Source organism: Coffea arabica, chromosome 2c, assembly GCF_036785885.1.
Source record: "Coffea arabica cultivar ET-39 chromosome 2c, Coffea Arabica ET-39 HiFi, whole genome shotgun sequence".
Taxonomy (NCBI): Eukaryota; Viridiplantae; Streptophyta; class Magnoliopsida; order Gentianales; family Rubiaceae; genus Coffea; species Coffea arabica.
Window position 1 is genome coordinate 68,610,183 of NC_092312.1, and position 26,141 is coordinate 68,636,323.

At 34.4% G+C, this 26,141-nt stretch overlaps 3 protein-coding genes and 2 non-coding genes across 7 annotated transcripts; 4 read left to right on the plus strand and 1 right to left on the minus strand.

The window, feature by feature from the left end:
• The first annotated feature begins 3,722 nt into the window (after nucleotides 1-3,722).
• LOC113727545 (primase homolog protein) lies at nucleotides 3,723-12,432 on the plus strand. Of its 2 annotated transcripts, none has more exons than XM_027251771.2 (13): nucleotides 3,723-4,154; nucleotides 4,250-4,386; nucleotides 5,755-5,810; nucleotides 5,893-5,944; nucleotides 6,041-6,121; nucleotides 8,003-8,083; nucleotides 9,024-9,104; nucleotides 10,037-10,102; nucleotides 10,183-10,299; nucleotides 10,904-10,951; nucleotides 11,057-11,148; nucleotides 11,574-11,634; nucleotides 12,014-12,432. In XM_027251771.2, exons 1-13 carry the CDS (start codon nucleotides 3,956-3,958, stop codon nucleotides 12,110-12,112), a joined length of 1,170 nt encoding a protein of 389 aa, XP_027107572.1. In that variant the 5' UTR covers nucleotides 3,723-3,955; the 3' UTR covers nucleotides 12,113-12,432. The 2 variants fall into 2 exon arrangements, with proteins under 2 accessions (XP_027107572.1, XP_027107573.1); XM_027251772.2 differs by having other exon boundaries at nucleotides 3,726-4,154; nucleotides 11,057-11,142.
• Nucleotides 12,433-18,068: 5,636 nt separating this feature from the next.
• On the plus strand, nucleotides 18,069-18,140 carry TRNAP-UGG (transfer RNA proline (anticodon UGG)). Its single transcript has one exon. It is a non-coding gene; the product is annotated as a tRNA-Pro (tRNA).
• Nucleotides 18,141-18,233: 93 nt separating this feature from the next.
• On the plus strand, nucleotides 18,234-18,305 carry TRNAP-UGG (transfer RNA proline (anticodon UGG)). The gene has a single exon. It is a non-coding gene; the product is annotated as a tRNA-Pro (tRNA).
• Nucleotides 18,306-21,304: 2,999 nt separating this feature from the next.
• Nucleotides 21,305-23,730, plus strand: LOC113727547 (uncharacterized). Of its 2 annotated transcripts, none has more exons than XM_027251774.2 (3): nucleotides 21,305-21,491; nucleotides 21,842-21,951; nucleotides 23,069-23,730. In XM_027251774.2, coding segments are annotated over exons 1-3 (564 nt in total). In that variant the 5' UTR covers nucleotides 21,305-21,490; the 3' UTR covers nucleotides 23,522-23,730. The 2 variants fall into 2 exon arrangements, with proteins under 2 accessions (XP_027107575.1, XP_027107576.1); XM_027251775.2 differs by having other exon boundaries at nucleotides 21,309-21,511.
• Nucleotides 23,165-25,098, minus strand: LOC113727546 (protein HEAT INTOLERANT 4-like). Its single transcript, XM_027251773.2, has 2 exons — nucleotides 24,133-25,098; nucleotides 23,165-23,949 (listed from the first exon to the last, which is right to left on the minus strand). Exons 1-2 carry the CDS (start codon nucleotides 24,957-24,959, stop codon nucleotides 23,901-23,903), a joined length of 876 nt encoding a protein of 291 aa, XP_027107574.2. The 5' UTR covers nucleotides 24,960-25,098; the 3' UTR covers nucleotides 23,165-23,900.
• Between the last annotated feature and the right edge of the window lie 1,043 nt (nucleotides 25,099-26,141).

Here is a 26,141-nt window from a genome sequence, read left to right on the forward strand (position 1 = left end):
GACCCACAGGAAGATGACAAGCTAACAGCTGCGGGATGGTTCAAACGGTTGCCTCGAAAATTATGGTCTAGAGCTCATTTTAGTACAGCTTGTAGGAGTGACACTTGCGTTAACAACATGAGTGAGTCATGGAATAATTACATTCTAAAAGCTAGAGGGGAGCCAATAATAACAATGTTGGAGTGGATTCGGAGGAGATTAATGCAAAGGTTGGTAACCAAACGAGAGGGCATGCTGAAACATGGTGGAACTTTATGTCCAAACATTTATGAGAAGTTGGAGAAACTTAAGATAAAGGCAAGAAATTGTGTTGCGGTTTACGGAGGAAATGGAAATTTGGAAGTTGATGGCTATGGAAGGACAAATGTTGTCAATTTGGAGTTGAAAACTTGTACCTGTGGTCATTTTCAGCTTAGTGGCATTCCTTGCGTGCATGCGGTTGCCTGCATTCAGAGCAGAAAGCTGAAATTCGAGGAATATGTTGATGCTTGTTACCATAGGGAAGCATATTTAAGGGCCTACAACTTCACAATTGGTCCCGTTCCTTCGAAGCAGTTCTGGGTAGATAGCAAGATGCAATATCTGAACCCACCATTGGTGAAAAAACAGCCTGGTAGGCCAAAAAAACAGAGAAAGAAGGGTCCAGAAGAGCCTACAAATCAGCAGAAAGCAAGTAGGAAAGGACTTGCAGTTTACTGTCGGAGATGTTTGAAAACTGGACATAACATACGTACTTGCAAATCAGCGATTGACCCTAAGTCTAAACTTTACAAAGTAATATAACATTTTACACTCTACTGTAATATGGTTTAGTGTGTTTTGTTGCTACTTATATACTAATTCATTTTGATTTGGACTGTAGGCACCTAAAGTTGGTCAAACAGCTTCAAATGCAACATCCGTAGCTTCTGCTGCTCAGGCAAGCGTATCAAGTACTGCTACTACAGTTTCACAGGTACTAGAGAGTATTGGCCAAACATTTTTGGATGCTGGAATATACTTACATATATACTAACCATGACGAGGTACATGTAGGAGCCAAATCAGCCTATAGGTGGTACCAACCAAGAAAGCCAGCAAAGCAGATTCTCAAAGAGAAAACAACCTGCTGCAACTTCAAGGATGTCAAGGTTGCGACAAAGTGGCTCTAAGAGACCAAGAAAATGAATTCATTTTGTTTTCCTGATTTTGTTGATTAACAATACTGCTTATGCCAAGTAGAATATGTCATTTTATTGGTTGAATGTACTGATGCCATTATGGTATGGATGGATGTTGCAGTATTTTTCATTGTACTCCGATTTTTGGTTATTTTTTGATTGACTGTTGCTCTCGTGGATGTTGTATTATGGTTTTTGTGTGAATGATTTCGTTGACTATGGCTATCGTTTGGTTGACTGATGCCATTGTGGTATTGTACTCAGATAAATTGGCTATGTTTTGATCGACTGTTGCATTTGTGACTATATAGCTATGCTGGTGAACCTTTTGACCATGTTATGGTAGGATACCATTGTGGTATGGTTGTAGTAGTGCGTTGATTTTTGTGTTTATGGATGGCACGTCTTTGCTTGTTTATCATGTCTGGCTGTGGTAATATGGATGGCAATATCACTGGCCATATCTTTGCTGCAGATGACTAAATCTGACAAGTGTTTATGGAGATCAATATTGCTGGTTATATCTTTGCATCTGATGCCATTAATTATCGAGGATGACTCAGTCCAAGATGAATAATTTGAGAATAAATAATTCCCTCTCATCTTTGGGGGTTCACAACACAAAAGAAAAAGAAAGGGAAAATAATTATAAGAGAAAACTTAAGGGATAATTTGAGAAACCTTCCTGAGGTTTTTAATAATTTCACTTATCTCCCTTCAAGTTTGAATAATTACACTAATCTCCCATAATGCGGTCAAATATGGCTAACCTCCCTTCAAGAGAAAGTTTGTTTGAGTTTTGAAAATGAATAAAATGATTTTTTATATATATGGTAATAAATGTTTGTTCGACAGCTGCCTACACGTTTCTAAATTATTCATCTTGGATTGAGTCATCCTCGATAATTAATGTTGTTATCCAGTTTTTGGTTGGCTTTTTGTTAGATGAGAAGTCTCAGAAAATAGCCTCATTATGTGTTTGGTTGGAGATTAAAAAAAAAAGATTGGGATTACTTATTTTCTTTCACCTTCGTGAGAAACCTCAAGAGATAAGTTAACAAACCTAAAGCCCCAGATCAATCGTCAAAAGCCGGCAACTTTTGACGACGACCCAGGAGACTTATCTACCCATCCCCTAACACCCCCCAGCCGATGTGGGATTGAAACCCCGACAGGGGCCAAGCCTGCGCTGGAAACTGCTACCAGGCCTTAACTAAGAGCCCATCCCCAACCTAGACGACCCGCAGCGGAAGTTTCTTTCTTTCACCTTCTTGAGAAATCTCAAGAGATAAGTTAACAAACCTAAAGCCCCAGATCAATCGTCAAAAGCCGGCAACTTTTGACGACGACCCAAGATACTTATCTACCCATCCCCTAACACCCCCCAGCCGATGTGGGATTGAAACCCCGACAGGGGCCATTGGGATTACTTATTTATAGACTATTTTTTGGCGAACCTACAAATAGAGTTGTTAATGGGTTTTGATAAGTCCACACTTCACTTGTAAACGGTTATGGGTGTGTACTTTGAACATGAGCTCGACATTTGTAAGGAACACCCGCAATTAAGTTTTGTACGGTTCCGAGCCGAACCTATGTGCTTAAGACTTTTGCTTTGGGCTGCGTTCAAACCTATGTGTCACAAGTCTCAATTTACATGTCTAACCTTTTATGAATTAAAATCGATCACGAAAATATGGTTATATAATTAACTAATAGGCCAAATTAGTATAAAATTTACTATTGCTTTTAGTAGGGGTAAATAAGTTTAAAATTTTAGTAGGTCCAAATTAGTCAAAATTTTATTTTATTAATAATAGGGCTAAATTAGTCCAAATTTAGTTATTTCATTAAATTGGTCAAATTAGTTCGAAACATAAATTTTTTTTATTAGCAAGGGCAAATTTTTCCAAAAGTTTAGTTATTTCATTAATACGGGCAAATGAGTAAAAAGTTTAAGTATGGGCAAATTAGTCCAAAATTATGATATATCATTAATATGGGCAAATTGGTCCAAAACTTAATTTTTTATTAGTAGGTGCAAATTCATCCAAAATTTTATTATGTGATTAAAAGGTGCAAATTAGTCCAAAAATTAGATAATATTACAGCGAAAGAATTATCCTATTATAGTAGAGGTAAATAAGTTTTAATTGTTATTATTTCACCCCTTACTCATCTCTAGCAATAAATCATACCACCTCCCTATCATTTCACCTCTTACTTATCTCGAAATAACTCATATCACTTCAACCCTTACAAGGGTGGTCTAGCGATAGGTAGGTTTTTAAGAACCCTTGAAGTCCTAGATTCAAATCTTACCCTGGATCTAAACTCCTGTGACTTGCTCGAAGTCATCCTAAGGATTCGAGTCGTGGCATGTTCCGAATTATAAAAAAAAAAAAAAAAAAAAAAAAAACTCATGTCACCTCAAGGCTCCCGTAGCACAGTCGTCAGCTACGAGTTCTTTGCCCTTGCGGGATTATTTTATCCTCCAAATTATGCAATCAAACAAGAAATGACATAGGATTAGAATTATCAAAGAAATGACATAATTATAAAAAAAAAAAAAATGACATAGGATTAGAATTAGTTGCTGTATCCTCCCGTGAACCAAACAAATTAGTCTCATTACCTTCTTCCCGGTTCCCGCTATAAATCAACAATGAGGAAAAAAAACTAACAGCAATCCCGAAGAGAACAACAACAGAAGAAGGATAAGGCTGCTGTTGTCTCTCTCAGCAAATCTGAAAACTCAAGGGAAAGGATACACCGGAGAAAACTCTTCAAATCAAATGCCTCTTCCCTCAAGAACAATACTACATCAAGATAGCATCACTGCCATTATTCCAAGTGTTTATTCGCTTAATCCCTTTACTTCCCACCAATTTAAAGTCCAACCTCTCATCTATTTGGCCTCCGCTGCCAAACCCATTTCAAGAATTTCATTATACAATAATGGGTTTCGTTCTATTTCTCAAAGAAAGACTGGAGGTTAGTTTGGTCCTATCGTGTGTCAATCCGATTATAGTTTTCTATCTTGTTGTTCTTCATTTTCTTGATTTTGTTGGTTGGGTTTCTTTGTTCAGCTGAATTTAAGGACAAGAATCATGAACAGGAGGAATCCAGTGATTATTCTGAATTGAAGCAGAAACTTGATGAAGTTGGTCTCAATTACTACAATTCTTGTTCACCTGGCCAGTATCATCTCTTGTTTTGCCCCAAGGTATCGAGCTTGCAAACTTGATAATGTTCTTTGTAATTTGATTGTTGAATTCTTGGTCTTACTTGAATTGTTATTGCTGTTTGGAAGTAGTTTCCTTTGACTTTGTGGAGATATTTGCAGCCTAAGAGAAAGCATGCTTAACTAGTTGACTAATAAGTTAATTGATGATTATGTTATCCTTCATTAGCTTAAGGGATCATGTCTCCCCTGTCTCCTTTTGTAATCTTCTATACATTTTTTTCTCATGTAAATAGTGAAATTTGAAGGAAAAAGTGCATTGATTTGGATAACAATATGAAGTGACTGTAAATGTTTTTGGTGAATTTTTTTGGCAGAAAAATGGAACTTTTATCATTGGAGCCGAAAAATATTTAATTCCTTTTACCACTAAACTCAATGTAAACTCTTCCGTTTGTGACAAGATAGAAAGTCAGAAACCAAGAAGCTCCTGAATGTACATTGAAGCAAAAGGAAAGGATTTTGTGCCATCAAAAGAAAAGAAAAGGTTTGCAGAATAAACAATATCTGAGTTAAACAAGCTCATTAGGGAGATAATTATGATGCTAATGTAGGAAACAGCTTTCTGGTGCTTGGAATAACCATCTAATGATGACTAACAATCACAAAACATTGAAGTAAACTTGGACAGGAGAAATTTTTAAAAAATTAATTGGCAATAATAGATGCTTGATGCATAAATCATAGTATCCTTGAGAAAATAAGCAATAACGTTGTTTTGTCACAAACGATATCAGATATTAGGAATCATATTGAAATTCCAAATATTTCTTGCCACTTTTGAGTCCCTGAATTTTCTTTATCCAGTAATCCTTCTACATTTCTGTTTGAGCTCTAAGATTATTCAGTCACTTCAGTTCATTTTTGAAATTGTGTCACTCTAGGTCAATTGTTGCTTACAGCCAGAGCTCGAGGGTAAGGGCACTACAAAGTTTAAGATAATAATGGTGTATGTTTAGATAACAGGAGAGCTCTACCATTAAAATCTAAAAGAAAATCGTGGAGTTCAATTAGGCTTCATTTCAGAGATCAAAACATTTCACCAGATTATCTCTTCACAAGAATTTGGGATTGAGAAGCTGTAAATGCATATGATATCATGTGTAATAATTCGCACAAAGCAATTCATAGGCTGTCTGAATGCCATTTGCATCTTTTAGAAGTAGCTGGGCACCTGGAATGTGTAATTCATCCCTATTTTGCAGTAAAAATCCTTTATTGTAAGCTTTTACAGGTCAATATACTATATCAGGTTCTAAGAAATAACAGTCTATCATGAACTTTACTTTTGGTCGGGCTGTTTTGGCTTCTTCTTCATTGATGTTCTGCATTAACCGCAAAGCTTTTCAGTGTAAAGGTGGACGATCATCGGCGAGGAGTCTATCCTTTCATATCACCCTAGATAGGTAAGTTCCTTCAGTAGTCTTTTGCATGACTTCCTGCTACTGATGAATGGTACCTTATTTTTGCTCAATCTCATTGCCTTAGAACTTCAGCAATCTGGAGGTGTTTTACGGCTGAATGTGGATGGGCAGGCCAGGTAGCTGAGATTTGGTTTCAATTTGTCCCCCCTATATTGCACATTCTAAGTAATGAAAGTAGTGTCACATTGGACGGATGGTAACCTTTGTTGCAGGTTATTCCAGGTAGTTGGACGAATATTAGTGGCGATAACCAATTTGGAAAAAGGCAGAAGCTACAACCATTAGGAGATGAGGTATTAACTTTGTCAGTTCTTATAGGTGATAGAGTCCATTGACCTCTTTTCCTTTCGAATGCAGCCATTAATTGGTTCCTTGAACATCTATTGGAGTTCAGAATGTAATCTCTCTCTCTCTCTCTCTCTCTCCTTTTTCTGAACCAAGAATGTTGGCAAGTGCACTTTGGGACATGCCTTCTTAGATCTAGGAAGAAGTGTTAGAACTGTAATCATTACCTATTTATTTTCTCTAGGAGTCACATCAGAGCTGCTTAACATGTCTAAGAAAGGTCTCAAAAGCCATCTTTTACTATCTAACAGAACTGAGTATGCCCTAAACCAACCTTGAGGATAGCTTGACTACTACTCCTAGGACAGATATTCTGTCCATCTGGCCACCTTCTCTACATTCGTCCTGAGACTTTTTATCTTAAGAAAACTCTACTAGGTTTAACATTAAGCCGATTCCCTGGCAGTCAGGTCTGCACTTGAAGGAGATTTGTTTGGTATCTACTTGAATTTGAGCATGTTAATTAACTCTTTTATCCCCTCCCAAGCTTAACCATTGAGAGGAAAGTTTTACCACACACAGAAATAATAAGGGTGTAATTATTATGTCTGGATGCCAAAGTCCAGAAAGTGAGAAGTTGATGGTATTGAGGTTTTACTTTGGAGGTAGAGGGAGTAAAAATTCTCAGGGCAATTGTCTATCTCAAGTACCTGGTATTTAGGCAGAAGACAGACTGCATGGCACCTGTTAATCTTGATCATTCAAAGTTTACACCAAAGCAAGATTTGATAGGAACAATCATTTTAGCTTAGAAATTTTTTGAGCAGTAACATAAAGCTGTTGGACCCTGCACTTGTGGCAAGAAGATGGAGAAGGTCCTCATCAAATCAGGTTTAACTGCACCAGGTGATGGGAAAAAATTGTGGCAACTTTAGCACGACCAAACTTCCCATAAAAATTTCTAAAATTCTGTTCTGTCAATCTCATTCAGAACTTGAAACCACTTTCAGATATAAAGTAAACTTTGCTTGTTTGGTGGACTTGTTTAACTTATTACTCTCTCTTGCCAAGCTGAGTTTTCCTCTGGCCTTATTGCTTCTCCCAGACATGTGGTCACTATCATCAGTCAAAAGTTTTACTTTTTCATTCAGTTGTTGAGGTAGTCTTATCCTTACTATTAAATCAGTGGTTGCAGACATTAAAAGCTGATTTCATTAATTATCTTCTTTGCATAATCTAATCCCTATACTTTTATTGAATTTTGTTCACCTTCAACAATCATCTCAACTAATTTCATGTCAAACAAGAACTTTCAATAAAATATGAGAATTCGCTCCTGTTGTTGTTGTCACTCTCCAGTCAAACAATTTTGAGTAAGCTCACAAAAAATAAGTAAACAAATTGAAAGAAAAGATAAAACAAACATAAATGAGTAAAGAAACAGAGGTAATGATCTGATTTTGCAAACCACAATGATGCCAGAGTGTGACATAATAGCAAGTGAAAGCTTTATATAGAAACCTTAAATTTGTTAGAAGTTGCATTTTTTTGCAATTCAAGATGAGAAAAGAAGACATGGAAATAGATGGACAGCATTAAACATACAAAACTATTTCTAGCTCTTCAAGCTTGTACATGCATATCTTGTCTCTTGTTTTTCAACAATTTAACAGCAAAACATAAAATGATTATGATTTGTGAAATGCCAATAGCTTGGTAAAGTGGTGCCTACATATGACAGTATGCGCACAGACTAAAAGATCAACTGTAGCCCTTCTTTTACTGTAATTAGTCATGCAACAATTGCATTAGCTAAACTATAGACATCAGCTTAGCAATTGATGAATTCAGTTACTGATGCTGCTTTACTTTTATTCCAAAATTTTCAGCTGATTGCATATTTTGCTGGGAGAATGATATCAAAACAAACACTAGAGAAAAATTGTGTTATGCAAGTGGCAGGTCAGAAGGTGAGATATCACTATACAATATTGTGCACCTTATGTAGGATAGATGGAGTATTTTAATCAAGTTGATGTGACTAATGCAAAAAGAGTCAATTAAGGATATGGGACTGAAAAGTGCGTCAGCTTTGGGAGTAGGAAAAGTAACCCTGAACTAGTTCTCTACATTGATCACTTTGGACATAATGTCTTGAACAGTTATTGACTAGCATCTAGCTGACCTTCTTTTATGAGAATCCTTTTCCTTTTCTCGGGATAAGTACATATATATATTCTCAGTATGTTTACCACACAATGATTTCCCTATAGCTGATCATTGTGTAATTCTTCTCACCACTGGATACTTTTAAAAAATGGCATGCTGTATAGCTTTATTAGAGCTTGAATCAATTATTGGACTGGTGTCACCTTGCTAACCTCAGACATAGTAATGAGTTTAAATTCATTTCAGACTTTCTCTTTGCAATTGTTGACAAGCCGGTCCACTTGTAACGTATAAAATGATTTTGGGTTATGCGGTCACTTTTACAATTATCTCATATGATCTTACGAGATTTTAAATTTGTGCATTCATATATTTACACTTTATAGGCTAATTTATACTCCCCACATATTGAATTCATGAATTGAATGTACTAGTGTCTTAGAATTAGTGAATCAAATTGTACACTTCTCATCTATGTTACCCGGACTCGGCTATGGGCTCCTGCCGACACAGCTACTGCAAAGTGAAGAGCGAGACAAGGGTGCGGCAGGGCAAAGTGAAGAGTCCAGGTAACATAGATTCTTATTCTCTTTATTGTAAATAAACTCCAGATTAAAGCTTTTACTAAGCAATTAATATATTTACTGAAGAACCATTTCCACTCTTTTAAAGTCAGCATAGTTAAAGAGCTCTAATTTATTTTTCATATATTAACTGAAGTACTAATTAGTGTGCATGCAGGATATTATTGCTTTTACTTACAGGAGAAATGGAATCATTGTTGGTTGCAAGTATCGAACTATGGACAAAAGCTTTTGGCAGGTAATGTAACATAACCTCTGGAATTCCAGGAGCATGAATATGTAACAGGAAGACAGTAGTTGACTCTCAAAGATTTGAACAAGAGTAGGATGTTCAATTGTTAAATGCAAATCAGAGAGAGGAAGGGATGGGGGGTGGGGAGAGAGGTTTTCCTTAAAAATCAGCATCTGCCACTATCGTTCTGCTCTCAAAGGGATATACCTAGGAGAATATCTAATTAGACTGTTCTTTTGAAATTTTGAAGGTGGGGAAATTAAAAGAGCAAGCAGTTTTAATGGCTTTCGGCTGGCTAGAACTTTTTTATTTCTCAGATTAAAATCTTTGCTCTCTCTCTCTCTCTCTCCACTTTTGAAATCTAATGTACTTTTACCTCAGAGGAAGTGGTAAACCAAAATTAAAATTTTTGTTAACTTACTAGGACTAATTCTGAGAATTTGTTTCGTACTTGGAAACAGTGGTGCTTGTATAATTGATTGCCTGTATTCTATCACGTGATGATATTTGATGCTCAAGAGTCCAGGAGAAAAAAGAACTTTTGAACTTGATGAAAATGGCAAGGAGAGAAAAGCTTAACCTTGATGATAGAATTCATGGCTCTTAATGCAGTCCTACAACAGTTGTTTGAACGCTATGTCCATTGTTCTGCAGCATTCTATCTGACGGAATATGTAGTCATTAAACACACTAATTTCTCTGTTTGATTTAGTTAATTATTATCACCACTGGTTGTTTGAAGAATTGGTTAAATGAACATTCTAGAGTCACAAAATTAAGATTTTTCTTCTTAGCTGGTTTACTGCAATTTTTATCAGTTTTTTAACAAATTCTTTATAAGGTATTATCCAATATATTTCAGTTGAGTATAAAGAAGGTTATCCAGGCCTTTTCAAAGCTGGCCTTGTTTTGCTGATATTTCTCCTTTTGATTATCAGGAGAAGGGTACAGAAAAGACATTATATGGACTTGATGACATAAAAGAAGCAGATGAGGTTATCATTGTAAGTACTGTAATGGTTTCATACTCTTGATTGTCACATTTGTTTTTGTCTTTGTTTTGACATCGTTAATACCATCAAAGGTTGAAGGTGAGATAGACAAGCTCTCACTGGAAGAAGCTGGCATTTCTAACTGCGTGAGTGTTCCTGCTGGTGCGCCACAGACAGTTTCTATCAAAGAATTACCGACTCTGGAAAAGGTTCTTTCTAATTTGAATTTCACCAGCTGTTAAAACCTAAGGCTGAGGAGCCATAATGCTTCCTGAAATGGATTTGACATCTGATTGTTACTCGAACTCAAACTCTTGTTAATTAAGCCAGTCTATTATTCGAGAGTACAAAGTTGATCCCCTTCACTAAATATGGCATAGGTTACACCGTTCCTGAACATATGAAGCCTGAGTACATAAATTTTTCTTGACTATTCGCAATTCCTGTGCTAGTTTTTCGTGTTGATAGCTGCTTCTATGAAAGAAAAAATCACGAGAAATCAGGATTTTTCAAGGTATTTGGTGGTTTGAATTGATCTCGAAAAAACTCGCGAAACTTTTGAAAAAATTGGTCGATTTAAACATGCATTGTCATTACCCGAGAGACCACCATTTTAAGTAACACAAGTGCCAGCAGCCATAAATTTATGCATTTGAAGATTTTTAGTTCTACACTGGTGCTATTTCTACTACTTGGATAGCTTGTTGATCTTTATGTAACTTGAATTCAGAAATTTTTTCCCCAAATGTCAATATTTATTATATACTGGATTCAGTGTTTATTCTTGGTTTCTTGTGCATATTTGTGAGCCAGGACACTGGATTTCAGTATATATGGAACTGCAAAAAGTACTTGAACAAGGTAAGCTATAGAAAGCTGATGTCTGCTCAAAACTTTTATTTGCACTTACGAGACAATATTGTTATACTTAATTTACTTTAATCACTAATGATATTTTTCTTTTAGGCATCGCGCATAATAATTGCTACTGATGCTGATGTGTCTGGTGATGCTTTAGCTGAAGAACTAGCACGGCGACTAGGAAGAGAAAGGTCAAAGTATAGTGTCTTATATCATTTATTTCATAAAAAGCTCTTGAATACGATGAGTTGCCAACTGTGTCAATCTTTTCAGAAGTCAAAGTCGAACTCAACGTTTTTTTATTCTCCTTTAACAAATGGTTAAGGTCAAAGAGTGCATATATGATTTCCTAGTCCGTTGCTCCATAAGTTTACGTGCTAGAAGAAATTCATAATATCCATAAAACTTTCAAATGCCATGAAGAAGTTATTAACTGATAATTTTGGATGCTAGGGATGTTCAGCTTTCACCCTTTTAGCAAATCAAATAGTGTGCTTGCTCTGTGTCTTAGATTTTAGACCTTTATATCCAATTTCTTGCTTAGTGATAGAGGCTTAAGATGAAATGTACTACTGTAGTTTTCTGTCATCCTCTAAATTGTACGTTATATGTTTGCAATTAGATGCTGGAGAGTACACTGGCCAAAGAAAGATGAAATCAACTGCTTCAAAGATGCAAATGAGGTTTAATACATTTTCTCCTTTTCTGCTTGAACTTCTTTGAGGCTTTTAATTTTCATCCGTATCCGTCATTATTCAGAACCTGTTTCAGTATGTAGAAGCAGATGTAGCAATAACTTCTAGGTTCTATGTTTTGACATGAAAGAAAGACTTTCTGATCAAGAAAACTATTAATAGGAGCTTTTAGAATCGTAATTAATAGTAGGTTGAAATTATGAAGAACTGGATAATTTTAAAAGGTAAGCGCATTCTAGATTAAGATACTGAAAATTTACTTTAGAAAGTAAGAAGCTAGAGAAGGTTCTAAGAAGTCAACAACGATAGCATACTTATTGTGTCAAGTTTTTTCTGTTTAAAATAATGTTGAAGCTTCTTGCTACAGGTTCTCATGAATCTAGGACCAAATGCTCTGAGAGAAACAATCTACAGCATGCAATTGCATCACATGTACCTTTTCAATGAAACCATCCAAGGTGTATAGAAGAATGCTTATGTTGCAGATGGTAATCAATGATGGATGTTAGTAGTATTCTAGAAAATTTACACTGCATCATCATTTTCAAAGATTCAGGATGTAGACAATTTCTCTTGCACCAGGTTTCATCTTCCAGATGCAAGAACTTCCATTACAGGGTTGAACTCCAATTGTTTAAGAAATATATAGAATGGCTCTAACAAAAACAGATGGGGATAAAATGTTGCATGTGAAGAGTGTTTTCATGGGTGTGAATCGTTTTGCATGTACCCATTCTGTTGTTCATCCATATTGCAAATGCAGAGTAAATTTAGTGCTCTTTAACATCTTGCTGGGTAAAACGACGATTACTTTGTGTTCAAAGTTGCTAACTCTGATGTTACCTATTCATATACTTAGCATCAAAGTTCGAAATATGACAGGACTAGATTAACTAAGTTCAATGTAATGAGACATGAAGGACCTGACGAGATGCTGTCTTTTTTTTTTGACAGAAACTGCTTTGAAACAATTGATGTTATACATAATTAAAATCTTTTGATCGTTCTAAATGGACGCTGGTTTGGCAAATGTAGTAACAAGAAAGATAAATGTTTGCTCGTTTGAGGGCTTTCTTGAACTTTTCTTTTTTTTGGCCTTTCGTGCAAAGTACTAAATGACAGTATAAAACATTGGTTGTACTGTGGAAAGATAAAATGCAAGAGTAAATTATCTGTAGCGCCTATGATTGATTGTAGTTTGGCCTTTCGTGCAAAGCACTAAATGAGAAAATAAAACATTGATTGTAGTTTGGAGAGATAAAATGCAAGAGTAAATTATCTATAGCACCTATGGCATAACTACTTCCTATTTTATTCAAAAGGCATCTCAACCTTCTTTCTTATATGTAGAAAAAAAAAAAATTATGCACCTCCATTAACATGAATTCAAATTCGTCCATAGTCAAAACTTGACATGTAAATTGTATTTTTTTTTTCCATTATGAAAGAGAATTTTTTTTTTGGTTGCTAGATGGGAGAGGTGATTGATCGTACTTTTCTCTTTTTTGGCTTCATGAACATGGTAAAATTAAAAGAAAAAAAAAAAGAAAACGTCGTAAAATTTGGTATTTTTTCCATGAATGACTAATTTTAGTTTAGATCAGACATAATGTACATAGAAGTCCCTAGTTCGAATCCCATTTTCCTTTTCTTAATTTTTAAATTCCAACTCTTCCTTTCTAAAAGCAATTAATCTAGAACGCACATGAGAGATGCTAATTAGAACTTGTACCATTTTTATATTTTTATAAAAAAAACATAAATAAAGATTTCTATGAAATTGTAAACGGCTTAGGGTTGACCTCTACAACCAACCCCTACTTCATTATTCTTAGAGCATTTGCAACGGAGTGTCATGAGAGGTAGGCCATTACACGCATCATTCTGATGAATGATGCGTGTAATGGTAGAATGATGTGTGTAATGGTGGGCCAGTGTTAGCAATGGACAAATTTGTTTGAAGCTACAACGGACAAAATTTGTATCAGCAAGTTGAAGTCAGCAACGTTCATTTTTTTTCCAAAGGTTATGTTTTAGTTTTCTATATAAACACACAACACACTCTTTTTTTTCATATCTTACTATCTTACTCTATTATTTCTCTTACTCTCTCACTCATTTTCCTCAACCTCTTTGCACAATTTTTTAAAATTTAAATATTTTGTGATTATGGATGAGAATTTTAGTAGTTTTACAAATATGTTAATTGCTCCAAATATAGAAAATTCATCCTCCTCACAAAATCCAAATCACCAAAATTTTCCCAATTACCCAAGTTTCTCATTTTCTGGTATTCCTCCAAATGTGCAAAATAATGCATATCCCCTAAATTTATCCACTTCCAACCATCCATCAACTTTCCAAAATCTACGAAAATTTTCATATTCAATTCCCATGTATCCTCCACCTACTTATTTTTTTAATGAAAGTTAATAAATTATTTTTTAAAAATAATGAAATTATTTGTAAAAAAATTACTTTATTTATTTATGAAATATGAGTTGTGCATTATTAAAATAAATATTTGATTTAATTGTAAATCCATGCTATTATACCTTGTAGAATGTAGCCTATTGTGAGTGGGAGTACAATAAAAGAGAAGAAAATAAAATGCTAACGTGGCTTGTGAATTATACTTTAGTGGATGCCCTTAACAAGAACTAATCACCATCTTTACTGTCGGGATAACATGATTGCTCCCCGACAGCGACGAAGCCATCGTCGTCAGGCTTTTCTGTTTCCTCCTGCTCCTCCTTATGGCCTAAAGAATCTTCCGCTCCGCTGCCAAAGGTAATTTCACGCTATCTCTAGATGTCAATCACAATCTAAAATATTGCTTCTACTACTACAAGTTATTATGCCAATAAATTCTAGTGTAAAAACATCATGACCAATTTACATTTTTTTTAATTTGGTAATTATTGTTGTATTGTTGTTACTATTTGGATTACTGTTGCTGCTTTGGTATTGTGAAGTTGTTCTTCTTGCAGCTTAAATTAGAAGTAAGCATAGGCGCCATGCATGGCTTTCCCATGCAGAAATTGGCTACACTTATTTGTGATTTGCGTTTGTATATTGTTCACGGTTTCTTGATTTTTTTTTTCCCCGTGAAATTCAGTTCATGATGAGGGGTTGTTTGGTGATTCAAGAAACTCAATTTTGCAAGTCTTGTATCATAAATTTTGATTTGAAAATGGTGATTAGCTTTTTATTTTAACTTGAATTTTGCACTTTTTTCTCTCAATTTCTTGAATAGTGTCTGTACTCTAGACCCTGTCAAAACAAACCTTTTGATCTTTAGACCTTTTCTTTTGATCAGGGGTGAATGTGCTCACACGTCTTTTAGTCAATCTGCAGGAATTTGTGCAGAAAAATAAAGTCTAGTTTAGTTGAACTTTTCTTGGGGAATAGGATGAAAGTGGAGATATATAGCTGTCTTTTTTGAGTTGCTAGTTAAAGAATTAATGCCTTGTTACAATTTTACTATTTATTAGCTGTCTTGAGAATACTTCTTAATTGTACCAGGAGGTCAAAAAGAAGACAGAGGAAAAAATTATTAATGCAGCCATGTTCGATTGAAAAGCTTGCACCCTGTTCTAAAGAAAATCCTGTTTCAAAAATGGAAACTGTTTTCGAAGCGACTCCTGAGGAGAGGAAAGAAAACACCATATCTTTGATGCATGAGGAGTTCAGGAATGTCAGTGAAACTTCTACTGATATACCTGGGATTCCATTCGCTCCTTCCATCAAGAATTCCAAACCTGGAGTCATTTCTGTCCTTGAAAAGGCTTCGTTGGTGCCAGCTTATGTTGGGAGGGTACATATATCAAGATAATACCTGTTAGCAAAACCTTTCTTGTTTAATTTACATAAATCTGAAGTTTAATAAGTTCTCAAACTTAAGGCAAAAAGTTATTGCTTTTATTTGATTGGTCTAGTTGATGTTCAGTTGTTGACATTCATGTTGTCTGTTTCAGTTTCCCTTCATTCAGTTTAAGCATGCTGGTTTTATGCGCAAGAAAAACATGAATCCTTATGATTATAGACCTGACATTATCCATGAGGTATGTAGCTTTACAAACTTACAATTGGATTTGGAATTTTACAGATGATTTTATAGCCTTTGCTAGTCTGTTATCTTCAAGTATTTCCTGAAGTTTCTGCCTTATATATCCACGTCTTGGTCTTCATTACCTTCGGGAATTCCATGAATTAAATATACCTGTTCCATCTGCCCTTGTGTAACTGTCAAGCATGTTGTATTTGACAGCATTGGAAAAACTATTTTAGTAAAATCTAAGCAATCTTGTCTTGAGGCTTCTAATTTATGCCTCTTCTTCTAATTCATACTTATTATTTTCATAATTCTATTTTCATCTCTCCTCTATCTTTAGGTTCTTGTTGATATATTGGGTAGCCGGCTTAATATGGCAGGTATGGTTAAAGCAGTGTATGTTAAAACTGACCAAAGGCTTCTTATCAGAATCGAACCACATATAAACATACCACCAACACCGGGGAAATTTTGTTCTCTAATGTGTAAGTCTTCTTTCTTCGTTCAGTTTGATTCTATTAGTCTCCATCCACATTAGATAAGCATTCACCCTTGCGCGTTCGCCCCTTTACCGTTCACGTACTACAGCCGAGTTGTTGCAGAAGTTTACTATCAAAGCAAGAGGTAAAGGTGAAAAACTAATGAGATTGATTGCGAACCCTTTGGACAAGCATTTGCCACTGAACTCCCTTAAAATAGGTAAGCTATTAAATTGTTCACCTGTTTCTGAAGTCTCTATCTTTTCTTGTCTTTCCATCATCAAGAGCAATTTTTGTTCAGGGCTTTCCTTCAGCTCATCCAAGGCTGTCAATTTGAGGGATTATGTTACTGCCATCAACAACGATTGTACTCTAGTATTCACAGTATGGTCACTCTCCACAGATTAATTAAGCGATCTTTCCTTTATGTTTAGCCTCATCTTTTCTGTAAATGAGACAGGCCTGATTATCGAATTATCCCATCAGATTGGTTCCATGGCTCATGGGAAGATTGATTCTGAACATACCTGATTGTAGCCGAATTCTGCCTTTTTCTTGGATACATTCCCCTATTTCAGTCTATTTTCATATGAAGGACGATCATCTATTCTTTTGTTTTAGTTTGTCCTTGAGTTTCTATCCTGAGAACTGTTTTGTTTGCAGTTTCCTCGCTTCCATTAAGTGCTGGTGTTTGTGTGAGACGTATATGCTGCGAGCTGGAGAGGCAGTGGGAAATTCTCTGATTCGAGGTGTAATTATTACCAATGTACAGCTTGCTCCAAGAATTATTCAGCGTAGTGCTGCTTATCAAAACCCACGACTCTAACTTGTCCAAATTAACATGAATATTAGTTTTCACCTCTCACGTTGTAAAGCTAAGAATTAGTCTTCAACTTTCATTCTGTAAAAGTTCTGAGGTTCATCCAGATATCGGTCTTGTTGGTTGAGCATTCTGATCTGCACTTTTTTTTTTTGCCCTGAAAATTTCAAAAAACCCTGCCTAAGCAAGAGAAACCATAATGTATAATTCTTTTGTAAGTATGTGTTTCGCATGTTTAATTGCTTACTCTACTTGGTGGTGATGGGACACTAAAATTAGTGCAATGATCGAATTGCGCAACAAACAATGACAGAGCCAAGGTGGGCTGATGGGGCCATGGCCCCGTGAGGTTTGAAAATTTTAATTCATAACATGTAAATATATGTGTAAAACGAAGTTGATCCCCTAATTATTTACAATTTTAATTTATATTATAAGACTTTATATATATATGAATTAATTATTTTTGAATTAATTTTTTTCATACCTTTATAATTAAATCTAATATTTGATGTTGTTAGATGTCATATATTTAAATAGATGGAAATTATTTTGAACATCACATATTAAAATAATTTTGTAAGGAAAAATTTTGGCCTCCCAAGAAAAAAATCCTAGCTCCGTCACTGGCAGCAAAGCTTGGAAATTCTCCTTTTGCTTGCCTTAAAAGTGTCTAAGAAACAAGCTTTGTACATAAAAAACAACCATCTGGCATGTGAGAACTGAGAACGTTCAACATGTTTGTAAAGTTGTCATTCAATAATTCATTTTTTTCATTCAGTGACTCGCTATTTCCAAATAATCTGAATTTTCTTGTGCGATAATGATTATGATTAGTACTTAAGATTTAAAATTTTAAATACTTGGTTCAAATTACAACTAATTGTTGATAAATGAGCTTTTGATATTGGAACAAATAATGCTTTCGTCTGAAAAAACCAAGAAAGATTTGAATCTACATTATAATACAAGTTCTCTAAGGAATCAAACGCAGTGCAATAGTGGATTGAAGTCTTGTACAATAAGCGATACAAGACAGTAAAATCAGAATAAGCCTCCCCTTGCAACTGGGCGTTTGGTCTAGTGGTATGATTCTCGCTTTGGGTGCGAGAGGTCCCGAGTTCGATTCTCGGAACGCCCCAGTCTTTTTTCCCTCCTGTAATCTATGGGCGGTTTTCAATTTTCATTAGCGTCTCATGACAGAAAAAATGAAGTAAAGCATCGTATTACATCCGGGCGTTTGGTCTAGTGGTATGATTCTCGCTTTGGGTGCGAGAGGTCCCGAGTTCGATTCTCGGAACGCCCCAGTCATTTTTTCTACTGTAATCAATTGGCAGTTTTCATTATTGTCTCCTTGACAAAGCAAATGAAGTAAAAATTGACGTTTAAATTCGATTTCGTACTTCTTCTTTTGGAAGGTGGAAATAATAATGGATCAAGTATTAATCTTTGAGTTTGATATTTACTCTTTGATTCACAGATCTTTTTTCTCCATCTATTTTGCTTTTCTATTATTTGCTATATATTGTGGAAAAAGACTATGCTGAATGACTTATCAATATCTCATCATATGGTCTCCATAATTATTATTCTGTTTTTACCTCATATATTGGTTTCTTAATAGTTAATTTTCCCATTCTATGGCAACAATATGAAATCATGCCTTAGCATTTTTTTTTTTTTTTGGAGGAACTGCAGGCTGGAGCAAATAATGCTTTATTAATACCTTGCGTATTGAGTACATGAGATTAGACTTTATCTATCTCGGAAAAGAAAATAATTTGGATAGAAAGAAAGGGATAGATAGACGGAGGATGAACTATTAGTAGAGTTTTTAACGAATCAACCTATTTGCAAACTCATTTGTATACAACTCGTTTGAGTTTGAAAAAATTTGATCGTTTAATAAATGAATCAAACTCGAATACAATTTTAGTCTCATTTAATAACCGAGTCGAATACGAACCTGTTTACAAATTATTTTAAATAGTTCGTGAACGCATATATAAATATAAATATAAATACATTTAATATTATTACATATATATATATTATATTTTACTAAAAAAGTAATTATACATAAATTAGCATTATTTATATTTTAAAAATCAATAAATATAATTAAATTTATTCTAAATTATGTATTATTTATTAAAAATATAATTAAATCGTCTTCAAAATCAAATTGGAGCTTGAATTCAACTTGTATAGTTTAATACGCTAAGTTCAAGTTCAAACTTGAATATTTATACAAATAAACTAATCGAATTTGAATATATTTGTAATTCATTAATATTCGAGTCGAATTCAAACCCTGTTCGTATAATATACAAACATAACATAAACACCAAATATTCGACTTGATTCGATTCATTAAAACTCTAAGTATTAGTGGTGAAGATGGATAATAGCTAGCAGTTTAGGGGATAGATACTTAAGAGTCACTTAGTAAAATACTCTTTTAGCTTATAACAACCTATATTTGAACTCTCAAAGAGTAGTATCACCAAAAAAAAAAACTATTAGACACTAGATTATATACGTATATACATATGTATGTATGTACACACACATGCATATACATAGACATACATACATACATATATATAAATACATATACATGCATGTATATGTATGTATGTATGTAGTGGCAATATCAAGATTTTGTTTATATTAGTTGGTTTGATGTGACCAGTAATCTTTCTTCCAAGTTAAAATTTAATTTTTGTATAAGTGACATGCATTCGAACTCATTTCTATAAAAAAAATCTTTATGAAAATGATATGAACATACCTATCTTTATCTTCCACGTATCACAGTATTAAAAAAAAAAATAGATATAAAAGAAATCCTAAATAATCTCCAATGAAACCACATTTGCATAGATATACAAGAAATTCTTAATCATCTCCAATGAAACCACATTTACATATCTTCACATGGACGTTCAGATTAGGACTGTTCGCGAGCGGCTAGAATACGAGGTCGAACTCAAAAACATTAAGTTTGTTGGCTCGCGAGCTCGATTATATATATATTTTTTATTTTAATAGTAAAATTACATATATATCTCTAATATTTTATTATTTGTAAAAAAATTATTATTTTATTTGTTTTAAAAAATAAAATAATTATTATTTTTTTTTGTTTTAAAAAATAAAATAATTATTATTTTTTATTTTTTAAGCTCGAGCGAGCTTGATATTTTGAGCTCGTCGAGCTCGAGCTCAAGTTCAAACTTCATAAAAATAACGGGAGATTCGACTCGACTCAGCTCGTTTATATAAATACATTTAATATTATTACATATATATATATATATTATATTTTACTAAAAAATTAATTATACATAAATTAGCATTATTTATATTTTAAAAATCAATAAATATAATTAAATTTATTCTAAATAATGTATTATTTATTAAAAATATAATTAAATTGTCTTCAAAATCAAATTGGAGCTTGAATTCAACTTTATACTTTAATACGCTAAGTTCAAGTTCAAACTTGAATATTTAATACTCTTAGTAAAATACTTATAAAAACTCTTTTAGCTTATAAAAACGTATATTTGAGCTCTCAAAGAGTAGTATCACCAAAAAAAAAAAAAAGAACTATTAGACACTAGATTATATACGTACATACATATGTATGTATGTACACACACATATACATATACATAGACATACATACATATATACATATTCATGTGTGTATATGTATGTATGTATGTATTGACAATATCAAGATTTTGTTTATACTAGTTGGTTTGATGTGACCAGTAATCTTTCTTCCAAGTTAAAATTTATTTTTTGCATAAATGACATGTATTCGAACTCATTTCTATAAGAAAAAATCTTTATGAAAATGATATGAACATACCTATCTTTATCTTCCACATATCACAGTATTAAAAAAAAAATTAGATATAAAAGAAATCCTAAATAATCTCCAATGAAACCACATTTACATAGATATACAAGAAATCCTTAATAATCTCCAATGAAACCACTTCTACATATCTTCACACGAACATCCGGATGGTTGGAAATATAATAACTCAAGGATAGAAGCGAAGAATAAGTGCAACAACAAGAAACTTAACTCTTTTTTTTTTTTTTTTGGAAGGTATGGAAGTTGATTTTAACTCAAAGATACATTCATTCTCCCAAACTAATGACTAATTAGTCAATTTTTTTAAAATTTTTTATTTCTGAATACTCGATATTGCCTCCAAATATTTATTTTCTAGTATTAAAATTCATGTGAAATGCCCCAAAATTGAAAGTTTTGTAATTGGGCCAAGAACATGACTTTCAGTATCAGAACGAGTCTTTGGCGGGCCTATAAATCAATTCAAACGGGCCTGCCTTGCATCTCTTATTGGCTCGGAGAAACAGAGTAAAATAGCTCTCATTCACCTCCTGTTGAAGAAGAAGAAGAAACAAACTGAAGAGCGCCAGTGAACTGGAGCTCAGGATTGCTGTTTAAGTACGCAATACTGAAAAGGGGTACCCTATCTTTTTGTTTCTTAACGTGTTTGCAAGTTTTTCTTGGTGCAATTTTACCTTTTGGAACAACTTTTTCCGTCCACAATCACTCTTTAATCATGTATATCTTGGCTGATAAATTAGCTTAAGAAATTTCACGAACTGGTTATGAAAACATGAAGCTTAGAAAATGCGTGAATCGACTGATGGATTTTAATTTAATTCGTTAACTGAATCTTTAGAAAATGTGGATGCAATGTGAATGTCTATTAGGTGTTCGACAAAATGTCTGTTCAGTTAAAGGGGATGAGTTTTGATTACTCAATGGCTGTCCTTTTTGCTGGTTAACAGTGGCTTATGATATAATGCTGAAGCAAGTGTGTCATAGACTGAGTATACATGGGGCTGACAAAATCAGGCCTTTATTATGTTTACAAAGAGCTCATTTCCACAGTGGGCAGGTAAGCATTTGATCGTCTCTTGTAGTTTTTTTCTCTCTATTTTTAATTTTCTGTTTCTTTTGCATATCTGAATTTGTTTGCCTAATGTACGTTCGTCTTCTGTGAGAATCTTTGTGTCCTTTGATATATTACAGAGTGTATATTAATCTCTTTTGGTTTCATGAAGTTAACGGAACCAATTTCATTGAGAAAAGGAAAATTACATGCGTTTTTTTGTGTATTGTTAAGTTCATTCTTTGCCCCTGTACTCTTTACTTGCTGCCTGGTGGATCATTCAAGTTTTTCTTTGTCATGTTAGGCTAAGAAGGAGATATTTATTTATCTACAGAACTAGGTTTCTGTTGGCTTCTTAATCTGGATTTCATCTAACTTCTTTTAGAGTCATTCCAATCGATTACTGAGTTCTATTTACTTCACAAGTTTAAAAATTTGACTTCTATATATTTTCCTATAAGAAATCCACTTTGTTAAAGTTATGAGTCCTTAGAATTTGCTGCCGACTATAGCCAATACATTGGCTTCATGCTTTCCCATTGAATTGCCCAACAGAAGGGCCGTCCACCCCCACCACCTGGGCAGGTCGTCTGCCCTTCCATGAAACAGAAAAAGGGAATTTGCAGTATCTAGTTATTATGTTATCTGGAATTGGTATTAGGAGTAAAATGAAATAAAAGTAATTCCTGTTAGAACATTATGTATTGCATCTTATGTTTTTCAAGGTACGAGGGATATGAGAATGGAAGGTAGAGAAACTTTGAACTTCTTCACTTTGATTTGCTAATTGAAGAGGTTTATTTCCAAGCAGATTTGAGAAGAGGTTTATTACCGTAGCCAAACTTTTACTGCTAACCTCCATAAGCATGCTTGCACTGCTATATCATAATCTCATTCTAATTTCATACTCTATGCGCGTGAAAGACAGTAGCCAAATTATTGCAGCTTTTCTCCAAAAACATGGGTGCACTGCTAACATTATACCCACATTCTAGATTGATATTTCTTTCCTTGAGACTTTGTAATGTAATATTCCTAGGCTCAACCAGTCTTCTCAGCTTTAAAGTTTTCCCATTGTTGATCACGTAGTATTTTGCATCTTTTGTATAATTTCATTTTACAGATATCTTTTGCACCGCGAAGCTTTTTTGGAGTAGAAGATTTTCTCGATGATGACAATAGCCGGCCCTACACATATCAAAAGGAGAAGAAGACTAAAAATCCGAATAAGCACATTTCATTCAAGCAACGAACTATTGCATACATGGAACCATTTACACTCGATGTTCTCATCTCAAAACGCTTTGTTTCAGCTTCAATTACGCATAGAGTAACAAGCAAGCAGGTTGCTGTTGCTGGTACAAATTCCAAAGACATCAAAGCTGTCCTCAAATCAAGATCTGATATACCGGCATGTTTAGCCATAGGCCGCATCTTGGCTGAGAGGGCGAGAGAAGCTGATGTCTATACTGCCTCTTACACTCCCAGAGACAGGGACAAGTTTGAAGGGAAAATTAGAGCAGTAGTTCAGTCACTCATAGATAATGGTATTGATGTTAAAGTATATCTGGATTAATATTGGACTTTTCTCTGTACTTTGTCGCATTCTCTCGAAAAATTTCCTAGATTCTCCTGTCCGATAGCAACTAAACTCATTGTAGTTCAGATAGCGACTAACTCATTGTAGTTCAGATAGCAAGGTGGTTTGCTCCTGTGGTGCTGCCTCTTCATCTGTAAATTTGTTATGTAGATCAATGGGAACAGAACTCAAGAGTCTTGAAATTCTTTTTCAGGGTTACCTTTTGGGAACGCGCCTTCATCTGATGGCATGCTTCCTGTGTGCGTGGAGTTTTTGTTAAACTATTTGTTACCACGAACTGTATCTTTTTGCGCAATCAGACGGATATTAATATCCGATGTCTTCTGTAGCCCTTATGGTTTGCCGTAATGTTTTATTATCTTCCAAATTTAGAAAACAACAAGAAGACTTCGGAATCATAAGCCCTGAAAATTTTCATACACAAACAAATAAGAGGAATCTAATTCAACAAAAATCTCTAGTTTGATACATAAAGCTGATTCATTACCTGCAACTGCAATTGCAAACTGTCTCACATAGGAACTATGATGAGTCTATACTTGATGCAAATCTTAAATTACAAAACTTTGTGAGCATTCCCGTAATACCTGTTTATGAATGAAGACTTGGCTATTTCAGGGGAACCAGGAAGCGACACAGGATAAAACTTGTAAAACCTGATACTATCAAATGCAGCTCTTGTTTCGTCGCCCATCTCCTGCAACATTTTCTCCTTAGCTTCCCTTGCTTCACGCTGGACTTTCTTGGCTTCTCTAACCTTCTCCTTCACAAAATCCTTAAATGCATCCTTCTCATCAGCAGCTAAAGCTTCTTGTTCTATCAACTCGTCCAGGACATCCAGCTCCCAATCAAACGAACATATCAGTGGAGGCTCAGATTCTCTAGAAAACAATATTTGTACTTCACTTTCTTGCTGATCATCCTCATCTTTCTTAAAGGGGTTGTAAAAATGAGGCAAGCAATAGTCATACTCCTTCGCCCTGTCGATTCCCAACTGCTTCAATCCAACCTTTCTTTGCTTGCACCTCAGTATAAATACCCTACAGCTTTTGAGATCTTCCACCTTAGCATCCCTTCTTCCCAATGGAATATAGGGATACCAATCCATCTTCAGCCGCTTCATAGGCCAAATCTGTTCATTTGCTCGTTGAACGGATACTATTGCAATTTTATCAGAGGGAGCAAATCGTGAAACCACAGCAACAACCACGGGCACAAGGGAAGCATCAGCTATGCCCTGTGTTTCCGTGCAGCCAAAGAGATAAACGTTTTGGCCAAGCAATTCTCCACCTTCCTCGAAAGCATTCTCCAAGTTGGAGAAATCCCAGTTGGACCCATAAATCTCATCCATCGCTTCCCATTCAGTTCCAACGGAAAACACCTGCTGCCATAAATCTTCCATATTCCTCGTCATTCTTTCAATATACAAGAAACACTGGATCACTGGTGAAGGAAGAGGAGAAGGAGGGTTAGAACTTAGAACTTAGAACTTGGAAGATATTACCCTGAGAAGTTCGACATAAAAGAAAGAAGTGAATCCTACGCTACCTAAGTCAACTGAAAAAGGAGTTGACACAATTGCTTGAGGAATTAACATTCAAACGGTATGTGGTGGGGCAGGGTGGACACATAGGCGGCCGATCAATTTGTTTGGATTGCATTTTTTTTTAAATTTTTTATAAAAAAATTATTGTAATGGATTTGATATATATATATATATATATATATATATATATATATATATATATGATAAAAAAATTTAAAAATATATCCACGTAAAACATAATAATTTTTTTTTGAAAAATTGCAATCCAAACATTCCAGCTGCTTTTGGAGGGAGAGGGGAATCAACCGTCATTGAATTCTATAAAATTTTTTGAACGTTTTATAATTTTATGTAAAGTTTTTATACATGTGATGTAATATATTGTTACTATTTACATGGATTCTCTATTGAAAAATTTTACAAGTAATTCACATCTAATTATATCTTATTTAAAAAATACTACATCGTTCAGAACGATTATTACTGGCAACCATTGGTAACCTAATCCGGTTTTGGAAACTAAAGAATCTGTAGTATGTATTAACTATTCCTATGTATACAAAAGGTGTTTGAAAGGCATTTAGGATTCACTGATTAATTCCTTAAAATATTGTCTAAAAAATATCCGACAACGCTCTCACACTCCTGTTTTCCTAAACTATTTCAGCAAGCAGGCAAGAGTTTTTTTTTTTTTTTTTTTATTTTAAAGAAGAGCTGGGCTCTATTTTTTTAAGAAAGCTTCACCTGCCAAGGCAGGATGCCAAATAAATTTTTTTTTTTTTTAAAAAAGTCTCTTACTCTATTAGTCTAGTAGTAGAAGGGGTCTAAATCACTGTTGCTATAGGAGAATTTCTATACAACCCATTGAACTCATCAACCTTTGTCATTATATTATAGAGGGAAGAGATAAAATAATACGAGAAAAAAAAAAGAAAATCCGGGCCATGGATTCCTCGTCCTCATTGTTTCCTTCAACACCGGAGTTTTTTGTCAACTCCAGTACTAGATTTTTCGTTGATTAATTACACTTAATCCCAGACTGAATTCCAA